Raw genomic sequence first — 21,439 nt, 5'->3', positions numbered from 1 at the left:
GTCTGAACGTGACAAGTCGCATAGAACGGGACCATTTCAAATCCGATCTGGGTCACTTTCGTATGTGGTCTAAATCCGATCTGGGCCACATTTTTCCAGACTGTCGCGGCGGTCTGTACTGTCCAGTCCCGCAAATCGGATTTAATGCAGCAATTACGTCATCAAATAGCGAGAGAGTCGTTACCGTATCGATGCACCTGTGCGTTATTAGCGCCTAGCTTGCAGTGAACACGGCTTTTGAGGAAGAGCTGAGCTTGACAACAGTCATAAAAAATAAAAATGGGTTGAGGATAAGCCTGAGAATGCTCAGTTTTCTCTCTGTTCCAAGTGAGCAATATTTCAACATTGCCTCCACGGCCGAGAGTCGGGACAAACTGCCCGTATGTGTGTGTGACGTGCACGGACAGTGCGTGCATGCTATCGATTCATATAAACTTTGAATATTTGCCTAAACGGGGATTATTTATGTCTGTTATTTGTGTCCACCTTTTGAAAAGCAAAATATGATATCCCTGGAATGACGGATGACGTCTGTCATTTGTTTTGATGGTTCTGCGCATGCGGGTCTTCTTTCTTAGCGGGTGACGGACTGCGAATTAGTGCGCAAGCGTAATACTTGAACGGTCTCAATGGATAAAGGCAGTCTGAACGGGCACGCCAAGAAAACGGATATGACAAAAAATCGGATTTGTGCATTAAGACCTGTAGTATGAACATAGCCTAAATGACCTATACGACTGAAGTCATTATAAAATGCAAATAAAGTTGCTTAAAGATTGTGGGGGACAATTTAAGCATCCTAAAAAGTTGGTAGTGTTATGTCCCTACCGTCCCTTTGCAAACCTACGCCCTTGCTTAACTAACTGAGAGATGACGCTGTTGTGGCTGTGACAGCCGGGGTAAACTTTTCCCTCATCACCGCCTGTCTCTGCTCGGCGAGCAGCACGGACTCAATGGCATCGTCCGCTGCACTGGTGGTCCCGGTCGTTCTGGTTGGTCGTCCGACGCCTGGCATCCTGCACGTTCATTCGGTCGTCTTCCGCCGGCGCCCCGGCCGTGCGGCCAGCCGTTCGTTCCATTGAATCGGGTTGCGGGTCTTACCAAATGCGCTACTGCCCTCCAGTGGCCAGTTTTATTGCTTTAAAATGGATTTTCAGCTTTGTGCTTTGGAGCTAAGTTGAATCAGAACCTAGAGATGTGTCTTGTGAAAAAAAAACATAATAGACGTATAAATTCATCTTTGGGACACTGAAACAATTAAACTGAGTTTATTAGGCGGGTGGTTCCGCCTAATAAACTCATAACGGAACTCCGTTCCGGCTCGTTCTAGTCCACTTTCACCCCTGCTTCAGAGGTATGCCTTATCAGGGTTAGACACTCTCTCAATGAGCTTCAAGATGCAGACACTTGAAAAGGTTTTCACTTCACAGGTATGCCTTATCAGGGTACATAAGTGGAATTTGTTGCCTTTTCAATTGGGTTGGGACCATCATTTGTATTGCATTGAATGAGGTGTGTCCAAACTTTTGGCCTGTACCGTATATACAGTAAATACATCTTGACACTGTTCTTGTTAAATCGTCGGTTCAAGCTCAGTTGTTGAAGCTTTTGAAAGCTTAGGTTTAAAGTAGGGCTGTCAAACGATTAAAATTTTTAATTGAGTTAATTACATCTTAAAAATTAATTAATCGTAATTAATCGCAATTAATCGCAATTCAAACCATCTATAAAATATGCCATATTTTTCTGTAAATTATATATATATTCTGTAAAATAAATTGTTGGAATGGAAAGATAAGACACAAGATGGATATATACATTCAACCTACGGTACATAAGGACTGTAATGGGCATTTCACTCTACTGTCATTTAAATCTGTCTATGCTGTCCTCACTCCGAAGCGTCTACTTTTTCCAAAGCTAGACAGCTAGTGAACGACGCCTTAATAATCAGACTTCTTCCTTTTTCATCTGATTTATTAATAAAATGGCCTCAAACCATTGTCCTCTTTAGACCGTTGTAAAACTACAAAAAAAAGTACACAAGCATTGCATTAGCAACAACGTTAGCTTAGCACACTATACAGGTTCACTAAACCTAAACAAAAAGCGTCTCATACAAAAAATATAACATTTCGCTTACTAACATAATATGTACATTCTTTACAACAACCATACTTACGGACAAATCTTGTCCAAGGATCATATAAGCACAATATTACAATGTAGGCGTCAGCCTGAGACGTCGTGCAGCCATATTGAACTGGCAAGAACACAATAAACCATGTCGCAAAGCGACCACAAGAGTTCGCTGTCAGACAGCAAAAAAAGCCTTGCTGTAAAACTTACCAAAAGGCAGAATACTGTCTCAGAGGGACATATGCGTTAATTGCGTCAAATATTTTAACGTGATTAATTTAAAAAATTAATTACCGCGCGTTAACGCGATAATTTTGACAACCCTAGTTTAAAGAAATTCTAAACATCCATCTAGCCTCCTCAGGTGTAGTTTTGGTTAAGCAAAGCAAAGGTCCGTCTCTAAGGTGCTAGTCACATGATCTGGTCGAAAAATAATTTGGACCCATTATGAAATACTTTACAGGATACTTTCGTTCATTTTTGTTGATTGTTTTATTGCGTTACAACTTTTATAGACAACATTTTAACAGCCAGGTCTTTATTATAAAAGGGAAGTTCAGAATTATTGCCATTAGGTGTTGAGGTAGCAAAGCAGAAAAAAATGGTAAAAAGTAACCGATAAATTACTTTTAAAGTAACTTAGTTACTTTGATAACAAAGTAATGAGTAAAGGAACTAGATTACCTTTTGAGGCGTAATCGGTAATCAGTAATTAAATTACTTTTTTAAGTAATCTGTGAAAACACTGTTCCGGATACAGCAGAGTGGCGTACTGTATTTGCCAATAGCTCTATTGACCGTGAGAGATGTCAAATTAATTTTGACTGACTCTCCTAGTCCAAATCACAGCAAAACATTAAATAACCCTTTCGAGGAGAGTTATATATTCAAGTTATCATTAGCTTTGCTCATTTACTGCTAGCCTAGGTCAAAGAGTAGGTGTTGTGATAGTTACTAAAAGATGGTGATAATGAAAACACCTATTGGTGGCAATACATGCCGAATCTATTTTAATTGGGATGGCTGTAAGCGACCGTATTGCTGTTAATGGCAGCCAAAGAGTTAACTATATGCAGAGGTAGGTAGAGAAGCCAAACATTTTACTCGAGTAGCATTACTTCTAAATAATATTGTTGAACTAAAAGTAAAATTAGTCATCCAAAAAAGTACAGGTAAAAATATATTCGTTGAAAATAATACTAAAGTTATGAGTAACATTGTGAGTAACTGCTAACAAAGCCTGATATTTTTTCTCAGCACAACTTCATCTATATGAACTGTTATTATTATACTGTACTATAACATACTACATGACCATATTAGGCCAAAAACTTGACACAAAAATAATCGAATTCAGACCAGAACAACACTATTGAGGTTGAGGTTTACCCATGTTGACAATTACAGGCCTCTCTAATATTTTCAAGTGGGAGAACTTGCACAATTAGTGGTTGACTAAATACTTATTTGCCCCACTGTATATACCTTTGTGTGAAATCAGTAGTCAGATTGGCCCTATGACCCACCAAATTCAAATTATTCCGTAAAAACCACTGATTGGTGGACTACGTACTGAAATGAGTATTACATTTGCTAATAAAATTGTTTAGGATTATTTTAGATGCATATATGTTATATTTTTCTTATAGAGTATTCAACGAGGAATACGATAGACCCATTAATAGACTATTTTGGAAAAATCACCATTTCTTTAAGTAGTCACATGAATAATGAGGTGGCCTGTGAAAATCAACGTAAAACAACTCAGCAAGGACTTTCCAGAGAGTACTTGGTGAATCACTTTTTAAACGATCACGTGATATATGGATCGTTTGGAACTCAGTTTTCTTGTCCGTCATTGATCGGAGAGGCAAGATGGTTGACGCGTAGCCGCACGGTGTGCTTCACTTCCACAAAGACTGCTATCCACTGCTGGACTGGCCATCGGGCATACCGGGCATTTGCCCGGTGGGCCGATGGCGATTTTGGGCCGGTCCTGAATTTTTTTTTTTTTTTTTACCTAACGGCATTAATCACATTGGTACACAAAACTGGTAGATCGGCCCATCAGTCAAGATTGGTTATGGGCTGGACCAATTACAAACGAGGGCCGATGCCCCCTCCCTCTTGATCAGAGGTATCAGATATACATTAATCAGACATAGAGAGAGAGGAGATAAACAAAATGGATAACTACAAGAAAAGGAAAGGAGGCGCGGAAAAAAATAGAGATAGAAAGAGACAAGCCCTTCATGCGGATGCTGCTAAATGTGTTAAAATAACACAGATGTTTGGCGGTGGTGGAGCTTCCTCTTCAGTGACAGCAGCAACCGCAGGTTACGATGGCGGGGGTGGCCGTCAGGTGGATGAGGGGAAGGGGAGGCAGGAGGAGAGACCCGCGGCCGCCGGCGGTCCGAGTGGAGGGGAATCTGAACTTCAGGTAAGAAGTGTTGAACTGCAGTCTATCTGGTTCAGATATGAATTAAGCGTGGGTGTAGTTTATTTTCATTGCGCTCGCTAACTCTTAACACCGCCAGTAGTTATAATTAGGCCGTTAAGCAATGTAGCTAGCTGTGCATGCAAACTAACATGATGGGGTTTCTCTAATGGACGGTTTCTATGATGCTATTCTAGTTGTAATTATGTTAGTGCTTAAGTAACTTTATTTTATTAATTTAGTTAAGTATTATCTCTATTTGTTAGGTAGTTAAAAACTTTATAAGGTCAAGCGGACGCGCCGGCGCGTCCGAGCACATAACTTTTTTTTTGTAAGACAACACAGGCAAGATCTAGCCTTTTAGTTTCCATTCAAACTTCTGTCAAAAGTGCGAAATCTCAACTATATGACAGTTTATGAGTGGTCTCAATTGGCAAAGTTAAACCATATTTATGATAAGTCGATCACTCCATTTGGAAGGCTGCCGTGGTCACATTTTGATATTCATCTCATCTCTGTTCCTCTCTGTCCTTTTTTCAGGATCCCATCATGTTCTATGTTTGTTCAGGAGGTTCACTTGACCATGCAGACTTTTGGATTCCTCTAAGTAAGTACTGTATAGAATACATGATTCAACTGAGTAAAAATACCAGCACTGTGATCATCAGAGCAAGTCCATCAGGTGACATTCTTTTTCACCTCTGTCTCCTTTCACTTTGAAGGTTCCCATGTTTGAGGAAGCATTTGGTGTTGCTGTGCAAAGTGTTGCTGCAGTGGAGGTTCAAGGTTACTGTTTATTGATATGGTAAGTACATTAGTCTGTGAAAATATCACTTAATTACTTCTGCTAAGTTGGTTTGTTTGTGTACGGTACAATTCAAAAAGTTATGGACGGATCTTAATGAAATTTTCAGGAAATGTCCACTCTGGGACAAGGAAGAGATGATTCAATTTAGATTTAGAGGTGATCCGGATCACTGTCTTGATCCAGGATTTTTTTGGAAGGATTCTTTATCATTGCAGGATAGGGCGATTTTCAGCATATGTGTATGCAACTCCAAGAAAATTGCCCAGATTGCTTGTAAAAAAAAAAAAAAAAAAAATACAGGACATGGCCATGGTAGTTGCTATGAAATGACACATTATGATTTTAATTCTGCCAATATTCTGGGTACTGTGATCCAGTACATGAGAAAAATAGGGGCTTATCACATTTTTTTGACAGTGAGGTAACAGATGAGGGTACAGACATACAAACAGGTCTGTGCTCTGTGTTTTTATAGTTACAGTCTGTAATTTACACATTTTAATATTCATTTCAACTCTGTGCCCTATCTTTCAGGATCCCATCATACTTTGTTCATTGTTTGTTCAGGAGTTTGCCCTAAGTAAGTACTATATGGAGTATATGATGCAACTATTTTCCCAGATTTTTTCTAGAAACCAGTACTGTGATCATACAAGTCCATAAAGTGTTATTCTTTATCACTTATCTTCCTCTGTCTCCTTTCACTTTTTAAAGGTCTCCGTGTTTGAGGGCCTATTCTGTGGATATATTTATTTGCAGTTTTACTGATGCAGTAAATAAATAGTCTATGAAAAAAATCACTAAATCTGTCATTTATTCATTTTAATACATTCATCAATGATCATGTCTCACCTCTATTCCGTATTAATCCCTGTCCTAATTTCAGGATCCCATCATACGTTGTACATTGTTCAGGAGGTTAACTAGACCATGCAGCCTTTTGATATCCGCTAAGTACTGTATAGAATATTGGGACTGGAAGGATGGTGTATGTTTATGTCTATGTTAAAGTGTATATACACCAACAAGACAGCGTGAAAGCATTGTCACAAGAAAGTTTGTTTTCATTCATAGGCTTAATTGTCTTTCCATCAATACCTGGTGGGCCGGTCTCGGCTCAAAATGCCCGGGCCGATTTTTTGTCCCAGTCCAGCCCTGCTGCTATCTATGCTACTCTATGAGGACCCATTGGTGTGGATTGAACATTACTTGCTGATATAACTTATCCAACATTTCCTGGGAGATTTACGCTGAAACATGCCTCCTAAATCCGCGTCTAGTAAAGGTAAACAGGAAACACTCGATCCAGCACCTGCAGACGACAGCGGTACTTTGACTTTGGCGTCTATAGCGGGCCTCCTGGAGGAAAATCGCCATGCCCTCTCAGTTGACTTTAAAGAGACGCTAGCGAAGCTTGAACACAAGCTAGACTGTATTCATGCTACTGTCACTGAACACTCGGTGAAGATTGGCGACCTCGAAAGAAACACCACTGAACAAGATTCACGACTGACAGCTCTGGAAGCCAGATGTTCCGTGCTGAGTGACAGCAATGCTAAGTTACTCGCAAAAATCACTGACCTAGAAGCCCGCAGTCGTCGGAACAACAACAGGGTGTTGGGTTTACCCGAATCCATCGAGGGACAGCTGCTACCGACCGTCGTTTTTTTCCAAGATGCTAGCCGAAGTGTTTGGAGGTGTGCTGGATACTCAGCCTGAGTGCGACAGGGCCCATCGTACTTTCTCCGCCAAACCACAGCCGGGGCAGAGACCCCGACCTGTCATCATTCGGCTCCACAAGTACCAGGTGAAGGACAAGATCATCCGAGAAGCCCGAGCAAAAAGAGGCAAGTTAATGTTCCAGTCATATCCTATCGCCGTATATGAGGATTACCCGCCGGAGATCGTGGAACAACGCAAAGAATACAGCGAGGTGATGTCACGGCTGTACAGATTTGGATTAAAGCCAACTCTGCTGTACCCGGCTAGGCTTTTCATCAAACCGAAGGAAGGAGGTAGGATACACCTCTCATCAGTTACCGAGGCCAGAAAGTACATTAAAACATTAACATAAAAAGGAGAGCGAGAGGAGGGAGGAAAGGGGGAAGGGAAGGGGGAAAAAAAAAACGAAAAAACGGCTGGTCAAGAGATCAAATATTACAGCTATAAACGACAGCCTGTTTTGTTTTCCCTTTTGTCGACTCATTAGTTTATTACGGTAGTCTGTTTGGTAGTGAACTTTTAGTGATCCCAAATTGAAGGGTCTGTGGCTTCAGAACTATAATGCCATAATCACTAACAATCATACAATTTGTTGGTGGCTTATCTTTCTTTCTTTCTTTTTTTTTTCTCTTTTCTTCTTTTTCTCTCATGAAATGATTCTGGGTTGTTTCAAAATGAAAATGAATATAAATTCTTATGCATAGCGACGTTTTTTTTTTTCCCTTTTACAATATTGTGGATGACGAGTGATCGTTTGAGATTATAATGATACATATGTGTCAATCTATATTTCACATGAGCGGATGGGTCTTTAGTATGAATGAGTGTGAATGCAACTGTATGAAAATAGACGCCCATGCATGGCTATCCATGTGCTCGTGGGCATGCTTATGTTTATCTATTTTATGTTTGAATACTTTCCCTGTAGTGCTAAATGAAGAACTGTACTTAAATGGGTATGGATAACTTTGATAACAACGATGGAGATACTCAACACTGCTATGATGATAATGTTAATATTACTTGCAAACAGTACAACCCTGAACAATTGAAATACCTTAATGATAGCAACAACTTTTCTGCAATTCATTTTAATATCAGAAGCCTCACCAAACACCATGATCAATTAATCTCTCTATTGTCCATTACAGGGTGCAGCTTTGATTTGATTGCTTGCAGTGAAACCTGGCTAAGTGATAGGTCATACATTGATGGTCTTCACCTGCAGGGCTATAAATTATATTACAAGAACAGACTTGGTAGAAGAGGTGGAGGTGTGTGTTTGTATGTAAACTCTAGAATCCATGCCAATGTATGCGAAAATTTAGTTTTAGAAGGTGATCAGTCAGACTCACTTTTTGTTAGTATAAATACTGGTAAAGATTGTAATCTTGTTGTTGGAGTGATTTATAGACCACCTGATTATAACCCTGCCATTTTTAATACCAAATTAGAAGAAACTCTTTATGCACTAAACAAGAAAAACACAAAGTGCATCCTCCTTGGGGATTTCAATATAGATATCTCCGAGGATGATGCTATTAAAAAAGAATTTATTTACACTCTATATTCCTCCTCGTTTTTCCTGACCATAAATACGTTTACTAGAATATCATCTTCATCCAAGTCTACTATTGATAATATTATCACGAATATTCGGAACTTAAAGTTAGAGTCTGGAACTGTTATTACCGACATATCTGACCACTTTCCTATTGTTTTGTTTTTAAACCTTGCATGCAAACCGGCACCTGTCCACTCCAAGACAAAAATCAAAGTTCTGAATGAGAAAACTTTGCAGCAACTCTGTGAGAGTTTGGAGGCTAAATCATGGGCAACTGTTTACAATGCTTGCGATCCTGACACTGCGTATAACTGCTTGATCCATGAACTAACTGACTCTATACACAACTCCATTCCTGAGAAGACTGTCACACACAGCAATAATAATTGTAACCATTGGCTTACCAAAGGGATACTGAACTCTATAAAACAGAAAAATAAACTTTACAAGGCTTATTTAAAAAATCCTACTGATGAAAACAAAAACAAATATCATCGATACAGAAATAAACTCACACATATTTTAAGGAAAAGCAAATGTAGTTATTATACAGAACATATTAGTGCAGCCCAAGGTGACTCTAAAAAAACTTGGGCAATTTTAAATAAAGTCATAAACAAAAGCCAGAAGTCACCAGTCCTACCCGATTCTTTGGATGGCAACATTTCTCTATTGGCTAACAACTTAAATGACCACTTCATTTCCATAGGTGAGGAACTTGCAAACAAAATCAGACCCCCTGTAGGTTTATTTTACAAACACTATCTTTCTGGCAATTATTTAAACTCATTTTTTTTTAGACCTACAGATGTTACTGAACTCCGTACAATTATTAAAAACCTGAGAAGTTCTCATACAGCAGCAGTAGATGAAATAAGCAGTAAGATCATGATTCCCATTGCCCATATAATTGCAAAACCACTTGCGCATTGCATTAATTTGTCCCTACTTCATGGTGTAGTGCCAAAACAGACCAAAATTGCCAGAATCACTCCAGTGTACAAATCTGGAGATAAAAATAACATGAACAACTATCGCCCAATTGCCGTTCTACCAACTCTCTCCAAGGTACTAGAAAGAGTCTTATACAATAGACTAATCGAATACCTAGACAAGTTTCACATTCTAAACAGTTCACAATATGGCTTCAGAAAGAAGAATTCAACGTGCATGGCCATTCTAGATCTTGTTGAAAAAATTAATGATGCCTTTGAGCAAGGCAACTTTGGAGTTGGCATTTTTTTGGATTTATCTAAGGCTTTTGACACCATTGAGCATAAAATTTTACTGGATAAGATACATCACTATGGTGTTAGAGGAATAGCATACAACTGGTTCAAAAGTTACTTACTCAGTCGACAACAATATGTAAGTGTTAACAATCACGTTTCACAAAAAAAGGAAATAAAATATAGAGTCCCCCAGGGATCAATTTTAGGCCCACTACTTCTTTTTATTTACATTAATGACCTTGTTAATTCTTCTGACATACTACACATGATTTTGTTTGCTGATGATACCAACTTGTTTCTTTCACATAAAAACCCGTTAGACCTACAGCATATTTTAAACGCAGAGTTAATAAAGATAGATAGCTGGCTCAGGTGCAACAAACTTTCCCTCAACATCAACAAAACCAATTACATAGTATTTAGATCAAACAAGAAAGCAGTTGACACAAACAGGATTTGTCTGAAAGTAAACGATGACAATTTATTACAAGTTGATTCCACCAAGTTCCTGGGAGTCTTCATTGATAAGTCTCTCAACTTCAAATGCCATATAGAACACCTTATATCTACACTATCCAAATACGTTGGACTATTCTTCAAAATAAGACACCATCTCCCTTTAACCACACTTCTTACCTTGTACAAAACCTTGTTTGAGCCCCATATCAACTACTGTAACATCATATGGTGCAAGACGTTCTCCAGTCACCTAAAAAAATTAGAAACTCTACAAAAGAAGATAGTACGGGCCAGGTCCTGGGCTAGTTTCAATGCTCCCACCCACTCCTTGTTTTATAGTTTACGCCTTCTCCGACTCACTGATTTGAACACATTTCATAACGCATGTACAATGTTCCAAATTGTAAATAATATGAATAGCAGACTGTCTGAGCTCATTCCAGTCTGGACCCCTCTCCATACTCATAACACCAGAAACAAAGACCTCATCAGTGGAAAAAAGAGAAGACTTGTTAGCACCAGCCTGAGCATTACAACTAGAGGCCCCCAGATTTGGAATGAGCTCGACGAAAATCTAAAAGTGTTGAAATCCATCTCCATCTTTAAAAATAGGCTAAAAAGTATTCTGATCAGTAAATATAACAATTCCAACATACCTAGGTTATAAATTGTCTTCTAGGGAAGTATTTTATTATTTTTTTTTTTTTCTCTGTGTGTGTGTGGGTGGGCGTGTGTGTGTGTGTGTGTGTGTATATATATATGGAGTTATTGTACATTATTATGTTTTTGTATGAGAACAGTGTAAAAAAACTGCAACTCACCCTTCTGCTCATCTGATAAGGATCTGATAATGTTTCTTGTGATTGTCTTAATGTATGCAGGCTCCTGACTATAAGCTTTTAGTAGCTTCTTAAGGAGACCTGACTCACACATAATCTTGGCTCAGCACTGAGATATGATGTACACTTTGTAAATATGAATGTGTGTGTGAATAAATTGAAATTGAAATTGAAATATTAATAGCTGACTGAAATTTCTTAAACATGTATAATCTACGTGACATGGTTTGTGCTAATGGCGTACCGCAAGCAACACGTCACTTCCGCTCAATAATATTCATGACATTAGCTACTGTTGCTAAGTAGGGACAAGCCACCGTTTGTCCCTAATAGGAAATGAATGGAACTCGTGTACGAAGGTGATGTTTACAGCGTTAAACCTAGCAATTCTCTCCGAAAATGATGTGCTTGGTGCCAAATTGACTGGCAAAGATGTGGAAGAAAATAAAAATGTTCAGTTAAAGAGATGGCTTTAGTGTCGAAGGCTGAAAAAGATGAAAAAAACGAGCCGACCTAAGCATAGCTTTAGCTTTTTTATCGACGCGACTGACAATGAAATTATCCTGTTTCAACAAGCTATCCTTTACCATCAGCCCTGTCTTTCTTACATATCCTCTGGTTGTCCTACGTCTCTTATCGTTCTTGGGGGTAATTTAGTTAGCTTTGTGTAGCGATCGCAAATGCTACTCAGTGACAGCCAACGAACACTTTTAATTTTTTCATTGATAACACATCTTAATCCTATAATTTATTTACACTTCCCCCTTACTAAAGTTGTTTTTTTTTATATATATATATAACAGAAACGGTAACAGTCGCAGTCAGATACCATTGTAATTCTTTTCAGGTCATTCATTGTCAGACAGAAGCAGTACGGCACAACGTTACGCTAAAAAAATAAGTTAAAAATATAAAAATGGCTTACCTCTTTGTCCTCTGAAAGACCATGCCAACCCAACATAATGTTTACTGCATATGAAACGTGAATGGATTCGCCGAGCTGGCGTTAAAGTCCGCGCAAGTTGATTCGGTCTTCACATTTTTTCCTCCCGAGTTTTTGGTTCCGGAAACGTATGAAGAAAACATCCTTCATGTGTCGTAATGTCTAGAGTCGTTTCTACAAGTTCCAAAAAAGCAATGCGTGATCGGCATGTTCGTTTTTGAAAGATTACCGGAGAAAAGTAGCACTTTTTACGTTGGGTCTATGCGAGGGCGGGTCTATAATGTCCCACTTCGGCTTTACTTCCGCTTTACAATGCGACGTCACGGTCTAAAAATAGCCTGCGTGCGGTACGCCATTGGGATTGATAACAGAATTGTTAGATAATCTGCCAAATGATTGATATTGAAACATTCCCTGCAGTTGTCGTTGCAACAGTGCAGTAAAGCTGCGTGTGCTAAATCTGTTGGCCCTCTGGGGGCCCCTGCTGGCTGGGGGCCCTAGGCAATTGCCTGGTTTGCCTAATGGGACGCGACGCCTCTGGGCGTCAAGCACCGTCAATGCAACCTTAAAGTTAACTGAGACACTATTATCGTGGAAGATTTTTGCAGCAACTTGTTGGTTCCTTTTTATTTATGTAATTTTAGGCATTGACAGATTTTTAAAACGATGTCTCGATTCGTGACAGGAGCATATCGATAACCTTTGGGGATACAAAGTATCATGACATATCATCATTTCGATATTTTTTCACACCCCTAGTTGAGGTATTCCTTTCGCTTTTAACATCCTATTGTTGCGGGCTGTTGGCGTGTGTTATTTTTCCCACAAATTCTGAAATAAATGATTAAAAACCTGACGAAGCTGGTGATTTCTTTGGCGATGGTTGTCACATTTACTTATAAAGACTGGCAAATGGAGGTCGGAGGAGTATTGTCAAGCAGTTCACGGACACGCACCCCACGCCCATATTTTTCCATTGGTAAGAATTACCTTTTTTCTTTTTTCACCACCTGCTTTAACATTCTTGGAACCCATGTTGATTTCTCTCACAAGAAAATCCGCCGTATGTGCGTCTTGCGGGAAAACAGTGAAATTGCGACGCTGTCACAGATCGTCGTATTTCGAGCATTTCGTCGGATGTACAAACAAATGGCGAGTCAAATTTTACGTCGGATGTCGAAAAGATTGTGTGTCGAAGCCATCGTACATCAAGCAACCACTGTACTACAATTACCGTAATTTCTGGACTATAAGACGCACCTGACTATAAGCCACCAGCCACCAAATTTGACATGAAAACGGCATTTGTTCATAGATAAGCCGCACTGGACTATAAGCCGCCTTTGTCCTCAATGTATTATGGGATATTTACACCAAAAGATATTAACTGGTAACACTTCATTTGACAATGGCATCATAAGACTGTCATTAAACCAAATTAACCACCATTAAGCTTTGAACCAATTTGGTGCAAAGCCTTATTGTTTTAAAAATCCATTTGGCCATCACTGCTCCCTTGGGGGAGACAGTCAACCTCTGCTGCCACCTGCTGTCAACACTGTTGTCATCCAACATTCCTCCTAGCATGCATTGCGGCGCTACAGATATAAAAACAATCAAAATTCATGTCCTGTGCTAATTATTTCTTCAGTTACTGTTCCAGTTGTTTCATTAGTTGCTAGTTATGGTATTTGGTCAAATTTCCTTGGATAGTGGTGTCATAATACTGTCATAATTACATTACACTGTCATGGGCATTATTAAATGCTTGTAATAGACGTCGGTTAGTGTCATCCAGCAAATTATCTCACTTTTGAATGGACGTAAAAGATCTGAGCTGGACATAAATGGAGTTAGTGACATAATATGCAACATGACACATTTTGACATCTGTCATAATAATTCAGTAATGCCCATGATAGTGTTGTGTCATGTCATAATTATGACGTTCTTATGACAGTCTTATGATGCCGTTGTCAAACAAAGTGTTACCTATTAACCCAAATAAATCATCAAATAAGCCCCACTGGACTATAAGCCGCAGGATTCAAAATGAGGGAAAAAAGTAGCGGTTAATAGTCCGAAAATTAGGGTAGATGTCAAATGGGAGTCGCAAAATATTGTCCCGTGAGCCGCAATCTTTGAGACCCCCGTCCTATATGAATTTGACAAAAACATTTAAGAAAAAAAATCATAAACAAAACAAAATACTGACATTTTACAGTTTACCAAATTTATTTAAAAGTTTTGACCTCTGAGCTAATGAAGAAGCCATGTTTGGCTAGCTCCATCTAGTGTTGAAGCTGAAAAATGCCACAGAATGCAGGGTGAACTCAAGCTTCTTGTATGGTTCATATGCAATATTTTCATAATTTGCTACGGGCCAATAAAAACTGGGCCGCGGGCCGTAGTTTGAACAACCCTGGTCCAGGGTAACATTGGATTGAATTATGCTGTACAGGGAAGATTAAGATTCAGGTTAGGTTTTTGGTTTGACTTTGATCCGGTGGGTTTCGGATTTGGTTCTTTTAATAAACTCAACATGTGGACAGTATATTCATAGAAAGACTAGGGAAACAAAATAGGACATTTTTCGTGTTTTCCTTTCCCCCCATAATGTAACTAACAAATTCAATCCAATGTTTGAGTGTGAGGGTTATGGGAAAGGTTGCTGGGATACAAGTGATGAGAAATTGCAGGCATACGCTACTGTAAACACACTCTTCGGCACTCAATTCACTCAGCTGCACATGGCCCCAAAACACATGCGGCATCGGCACCCTACCCCGCTCCCATGTGACGTTATTTTTATCGGCCCGGTGTCCACTTCATCAGCGTCCTCTTTACTTTGTGAGGCACAATAGCTGACAATCATACAACTCTCCTCAAACGTGAGTCAGAACCGCATCATTCTGGCCTTGTCTACTCAACCAGTGACAGACGGTCAGTAAAGAAGAGGAGGAGGAGGAGTAGACCAAAAAGACTGGCAGGAGTGTGCTAGCTGGAAATACTGAGTGAAATGTCACAATGTGAACAGAAGACTCTCCAGTGAAAAGTCTGTAGTTACTCATCTATTGTGTTCTCGCAAGGCCCACGCGTGTCTCTCTCTATATACACACGTGCACATGCAAGGGAGCCAATGCAGAAAGACAATGAAGTACAATTATTTCATTTGAAGGAGTTATGCCCCCCCCCCGCCAAGCCGCGGAAACACCACCAGCCGAACGAAGTGCCGCTCCGCTGGCACCGCTCCCACAAGCCAACCGGTGGGGGCCAACATTCCGCGCGCTCACTCCCATGTTAACCCTTCGTACTGACTCCATGTTCCAAAAGTTTGAAGACTGCTCACCGAAACAGGTTGACAATTTATTCGTCGACAATGGTCAAAAAACAAGGCAAAACAGACGACGGAGGGATCCAAAACAAGACTACATAGAAATGTTTCTGAGCAGCGAACCGTTTGTTATCTCAGTGTCCAGTCTTTTTCAAAGCTGTGGTGGAGTACGCCGGGCTGAAGGTGTGCCTAGTGTTGTCTTGGGATCATCCCTCTTTGGCTGGTTTTGGGCGGTTAGGTTCGTACGTCATCCTTTGTGGCTGGGACGTGGTTGCCACAGCGACCGACGCCGGTTTTGACGTCCCAAGCGCCCGTTATCAACTTTATATCCTGGCGGCCGATGCTACTTGTTTTAGGACAGAGCTCAGGGTTTCCCGTACATATTAATGATTGTGGCGCACCGCCACACCAAAATAAAAGCCGCTACGCCGTGCAAAAGAGATTTTAAAAAAAAAAAAAATTAAGGCTATTTCAAACTAGCGGCAGCCTAGTGTGAAGGGTTCAGCGGCAACCTATTCATTGTGTATTGTAATGTCTGTAATTCTGATAGGCCCCCTTAGGAGACGATCAGAGGAGTAGCTCTGTAGAGGGAAGTGACATAGCAGTCGCATGTCACGAAAGCCCGCTGTTATTTTTTTATTGTTTTTCTTTATTATTGTTGCCACAATACAGTGGGTAAGCCAATACAGACTCCTCTCCTTCTTCCCCCCATCCGGGGCATTACAGTATTTTGGATCCGACTTTTCGGCGAAAGTAAGCAGTGGATGGCCATCTTGGACGGAATGGCAAGTTTGAATGAAATTGCGCAGAGAGGCAGGGAGAGCGCCGCCGCGCTAATATCAAAAACGCGTTCAATAGCAGAGGGGCAGGCGTACTTGTTATATCTGCTAGTAGGCTGTTTCGGCGGACGGATATACGCAATCACGGCTGACGAAACCTTGATGAATGCGCTCTTTTTATCCAAGTTTCGCGAGCTCTGGGACACTCGAAAAATGACTCTCATACTTCTCCTTGCTGAGCTAATTGGTTCCTCAATGAGCGTTTGTGTGGAAGTGGGAGTTCACGAACAACAACAACAACAAAAAATATTCACATTCTCACCGAAACTAGTAAAGCTCTTTACACGGCAATTAGAATTTCCCCCTACTCCTTGAAATGGATCCATTACAAGGGGGTAGGTTTCTCCATCTTGTTTTGAGTGTTAAAGACTAGTTAACAGATTAATGGGTCAGATTATTCCATTTAGTTAGGTAAATATTACCATTTGTTCTTATTAAGCCCATACATCTAAACGTTGGTCATTTTTCACTAAAATCAAGGGGAAAAATGTTTTCAAATAATGTTTTGAAAAATATCACTTGTTGAATTAAGAACATTCCTGACGAAAAAAAAGCTTTTTTTTTTTTTTTTTTTTTTTGCTTTAAATAAGTGTTAAAAAAATAGCTATCTGAAAATAATCTTATTTCAAGAAATTTGAGTAAAATTTACTTAAAGCACTGGCAGATAATTTCACGTATTTCTAGTAGATTGAAAACAAGGGAATTTAGTCATCTGCCAATCAAACGTGCGTTTGAGGGAAAAAAAACTGGTGTCAGTGTAAGTCTGAACATAATGAAAGTAATTCACTTAATAATGGTAGGGTCAATTCTAGCTTTACAAAATATGTGAAGACAATCTAAATGACCTTATAACTGAACTCATTATATAATGCAAAAAGGTTGAATAAAATTTGGTGGGGACAATTTGAGTATCCTGAAAAGTTCCTAGTGTTATGTCCCTACACCATTGGTCCATTAACAGAAGTACTATTATTGTTGTGTTAATGTAGTATATATTAGGGCCAAATAAAAGGAAAAAGAAGGACTACGAAATGGAAGTCATCCTATTGCTACGAGAAAAAACAGTCGTATTATTACGTAGGGTAATGTAACTGTAATCAGCTATGCATTTTACGTACATGAAACGCAACTGAGAGCTACAACATTAGCCTGGCTCATGAAATATTTCAAATAGATCTTTGTTATGGTTCTTTTTGGGAAACAAAATGTGGAAAAAAAAGTCATTATATGACGCAATTTTGCCATGGCACGACATGGTGAGACAGTCCGACTCGGATTCAGCCCACCACCGCAGCTTCAAAAAATCCTAGGGAAAACACTGAGAGCGCCCTGCTCTTTGTCCTTGGAGTGGCTGGTAGAACTGATTGCGAGAGTTGGTGTGTCAATCTTGCTCGTGGCGCACACATTGGGTTTCTGTGATAACATGGCGTTGTGTTTCTATTCTGTTTCTTTTCATTCAAACTATGGTGTAAGTGCTATTTATTTTATATTAGGTGTGTTAGAGTAGTACAAACAGTCCTACAGTACATATGAGAAACGATACTATTCCCTGATTGAATATATTAAGTGTGTTAGAGTCATGCAAACAGTTATATGGTGTGTACGAGAAAGGTAACTATTCCCTTCACATTGCAGTATGTATGAAGTTCATCTAGTACAGGATTATCGGGACCAAACACACACACAGACACCCACACACACACACACATGGATCTGTAATACAGTATAGTGGCTCCAATTGTTTTGTTTATTGAAGAAAAATAGTAGTGCTTGTCCATAAAGAGTACAAAACAACATACAGTACAGTCAACATTAGGATATTAAACAGCAATGGGGCCACAGGTCAATAAATTAGGGTAGTGCCACTGGTCATGATTAATTCTACATCTCAATTTTCAATCATATATTTTATTTGTGTCTTATGTATAAAGTAAATGGAATATGCTAAAGAGAACAAAATGAGTTCGTGGTCACTTTTGAATTGAATTGAATTTTTGTAGGGGAGAAACTTTCTTAAATGTACACGTTTTCTTATAAATGTCCTCACATGATATGAAAATTGTACAACTGTATCGCCGTGTCTACATTAAAGCGTTCGTCTCCACCTCTTCGTTGTTCTTCTTACCTTTGGTTGACCGTTTGGCCGCGATAATCAAGATCAGAGCTGCAAAAATTGTGAATGAGTTCAAACATTCTAGCGAGAGAACAGAAAGGGACACAGAGCAAATTTGGTGAAACTCACCACAGAATGCCAGAACGCCTACAAGGATACCGATGGTTGGTCCCATTCCGTATTTGTAGCTGTGCTCGGCCGGTGCCATGTAGCAGTAGCCCAACTCTGTGCACGTGCACACTTGTACTAGTGGACAAAGGTAATACTTTAGCATATGAACATTTTTTAATTGCAATAATATGTAATTGCTCCCTTTTTGTCAGCAAGACTTTGGCACTAACAAAATCCACACACACACCCTCTAAAAAGGCAAGGCTTGCATATAGACAAGTTTCCGAGGTACCTCCGTTTTACTTCCGCATGTCTGCTCGCAACTCCTGTTTTAGAATTTCTCCATCCAAAAAAACAGTGGAGCTGGAGTAACATTACTCATCAAAATCCCTTAAAAAAGACAATTTGGAAATACCGCATCCATCTGCCATCATCACGACAGGGGAGGACAACATGTTCATGAAGGCAGATATGCAACCAAGCTGATGCCACCACAAAGACCAGGTTTTTTTTGTAGCCATGTTGCTGCTGTGTTATGGAAGGTAAGTTCTTCCTATCCCTGCATTTTCATGTGTCCGGTGCTCAAAAAATACTAAAGCTAAAATCTTGCACATGAAATGATTTCTTGTCTGTGATATTGTTATTGCGATGATGATTGTAATTATGATGATCTTTAATATTATTTACCGCAGCTACTGTACTGCTGTGTGTGCTAGCCTGTTGCTAATCAGTACGTGTAGATGGCACAATTATGTCAACGCATAAATGCAAGTTTTTTTGTTCGTTTGTTTACAGGTGGAAAACGCTGTTAGGCAAAGGGAAGACAAGTTGATGTGCCTCACAACAACACTCACTGTACGTTGATGGACACATATCAAGACTATGTGCGCTCTACCCGGCGGCGGCCGAGAGGCTGGGACAGACAGTGGCTCGCCTCGCTGCAGACTGTCAGCTCGTTCCGATATCGTAACTACGAGCTTTTTAACTGCAGCAACTTTAAGTTATGCTATTGGAGCTGGAATTACCGAGGGCAGCGGGAGAAAGCCTGTCTGTAGGCCGTAATGTCGGGTGAAAGTTTGGCGAGACTCCGAAGCTCTGTCTGATATCACATTCTCGTATGCTATTTTTCTGATAATTTTATAAATTGTGATTTATTGCACATGGACCAATCATTTAAAATAAAACAAGAAATTGAATCATGAACAGATGAATGAATAGAAAATAATGGCATACTATTTTTCTTTATATGTACATACCTCTTAGTATTTCCTTGTAACAACAAAATCCGTGTCAACCCTTCTGCATTCGCCAAATGTATTATTATTTGTAATGTCACTTCATTTTGATCACTCAAGTGGCCGGCATATAAATCTACACCTCACGTCAACACAGGCTCACAGGTTGTTATAATTTTGTCGACAAATGATCAACATAGTGATAAGAACAATCATACAATCTCATCTACGTCACATCGACGTCGTGCTGAATCCATTTTTGGAGATTCTGTGGGTTCCTCTGGTTTGATTTGGTAGTTTTAACTTTGTCAACACACTGCTTACTTCAACCGCAATTCATGTTGTTCTTTCTAAAGCGGAAGTTCGGAGCAGACATTTTCCAAGATGGCGCCGCCCATGTTTCGCTCAGGAAACTTGTCTATAAATTAGACTAAAAATGCACGGTTCCCCCCCAAAAGTCAACATTCACTTCTAATTGCACATGCAACCTAGCAAATTGACATTGCTCATTCTGTTTTGACTGATCACCCATGAAAGCTCACCATTCGCTCCTATTCCACTCCTACTCACAAAAAATCTGGTGGCCTTTATTATTATTATTATTATTTTATATATTTTTTTAAAAACACGAAATCAATAGAAACTGACCCAGTAATGACCTAAAATGAACAGGAATTGCCCTAAAATCAACACAAAATGAATTGAAATAAAACAGGAAGTGACCCCTAATTGCCCCAGAATCTACAGGAAGTCACAGAGAAATGCCCCCAAATCAACATTAGTGACCTGAAATTAAACATGCATGGACACGGAATTGCCTCTGAATCAACCCAAATTGAACCAAAATCGAAAAGTGAACTGGATTTCCCCCCAAATTAACAGGAAGCGACTGAGAATCCTGCAAAATCAGTACGAAGTGACCGATAATTGCCCCCAAATCAACAGGAAGTCACCAGGAAATTCCCCCAAATCAGCATTAAGTAACCCAAAATTTGGGTGATCTAGAATTCGATCCACAGAGTAAACGACAGAGGATCATTCGAGGAAATGACCCAGAAATTACTCCAAATACATAATAAATAACACAAAATCAACAGAAAAGGACCCAAAATCGATAGGAAGTTTATCGACCAATGTGAAAGCATTTCCATGCCATTTCTCCAGAAATTGAATGTTCTTATTCTGTACATTACCATAAACTGCCTGTGACACAAAAAAAGCATGTTTATTTCATATTACACGTGGTATTTTATGCTCCTGAATTAAATGGAATGCTTGGATGTGTGTGGAAGCGATCAATATATATATATTTATAAAAAAAATTTAATCCCGCGCAATGAAAATGAGTAATTTCCGGCCATAGTCTGGATTGAGGAAGAAGGCGAATGTGACATCAGCGGACTGATCATTTTCACAATACAGCATTATTTACTATAGTATGCAGAAGACCTGCGGATTCAGCGGATTTTGCGGATTAATATGTTTATTTTTTGCATAATGCCAGCCCAATGCGTCGCATGGTTTTGTTGCTAAACCAGGGAGAGTGGTGTGAGACTTTTTGGATTTTCAAAAGATCCTGTTCACCGCGAAGAATGGGCAAAACAAGTCTGACAATCTACGAAGTGAATAAGCTATGTGTTTTATGTTATGTCAAATACTGGGAT

At 39.6% G+C, this 21,439-nt stretch overlaps 1 protein-coding gene and 1 long non-coding RNA gene across 2 annotated transcripts in view; one reads left to right on the top strand and one right to left on the bottom strand.

Annotated features, from left to right (window-relative positions):
• The first annotated feature begins 4,495 nt into the window (after positions 1-4,495).
• LOC130915225 (uncharacterized) lies at positions 4,496-6,195 on the top strand. The gene is made up of 5 exons (XR_009063069.1): positions 4,496-4,579; positions 5,117-5,183; positions 5,299-5,381; positions 5,919-5,964; positions 6,099-6,195. It is a non-coding gene; the product is annotated as an uncharacterized LOC130915225 (long non-coding RNA).
• Positions 6,196-18,054: 11,859 nt separating this feature from the next.
• Positions 18,055-21,439, bottom strand: part of cdh17 (cadherin 17, LI cadherin (liver-intestine)) — a 34,966-nt gene continuing 31,581 nt past the window's right edge. The window contains exons 18-19 of the mRNA XM_057834516.1: positions 18,559-18,675; positions 18,055-18,480 (exon numbers count right to left, since the gene is read on the bottom strand). Of these exons, the coding sequence (XP_057690499.1) occupies positions 18,398-18,480; positions 18,559-18,675 (200 nt within the window). The 3' untranslated portion in view covers positions 18,055-18,397. The remainder of the gene's footprint in view (positions 18,481-18,558; positions 18,676-21,439) is intronic.

The sequence above is a fragment of the Corythoichthys intestinalis genome, chromosome 4, assembly GCF_030265065.1.
Source record: "Corythoichthys intestinalis isolate RoL2023-P3 chromosome 4, ASM3026506v1, whole genome shotgun sequence".
NCBI lineage: Eukaryota > Metazoa > Chordata > Actinopteri > Syngnathiformes > Syngnathidae > Corythoichthys > Corythoichthys intestinalis.
This window is presented reverse-complemented; position numbering and strand designations above follow the sequence as displayed.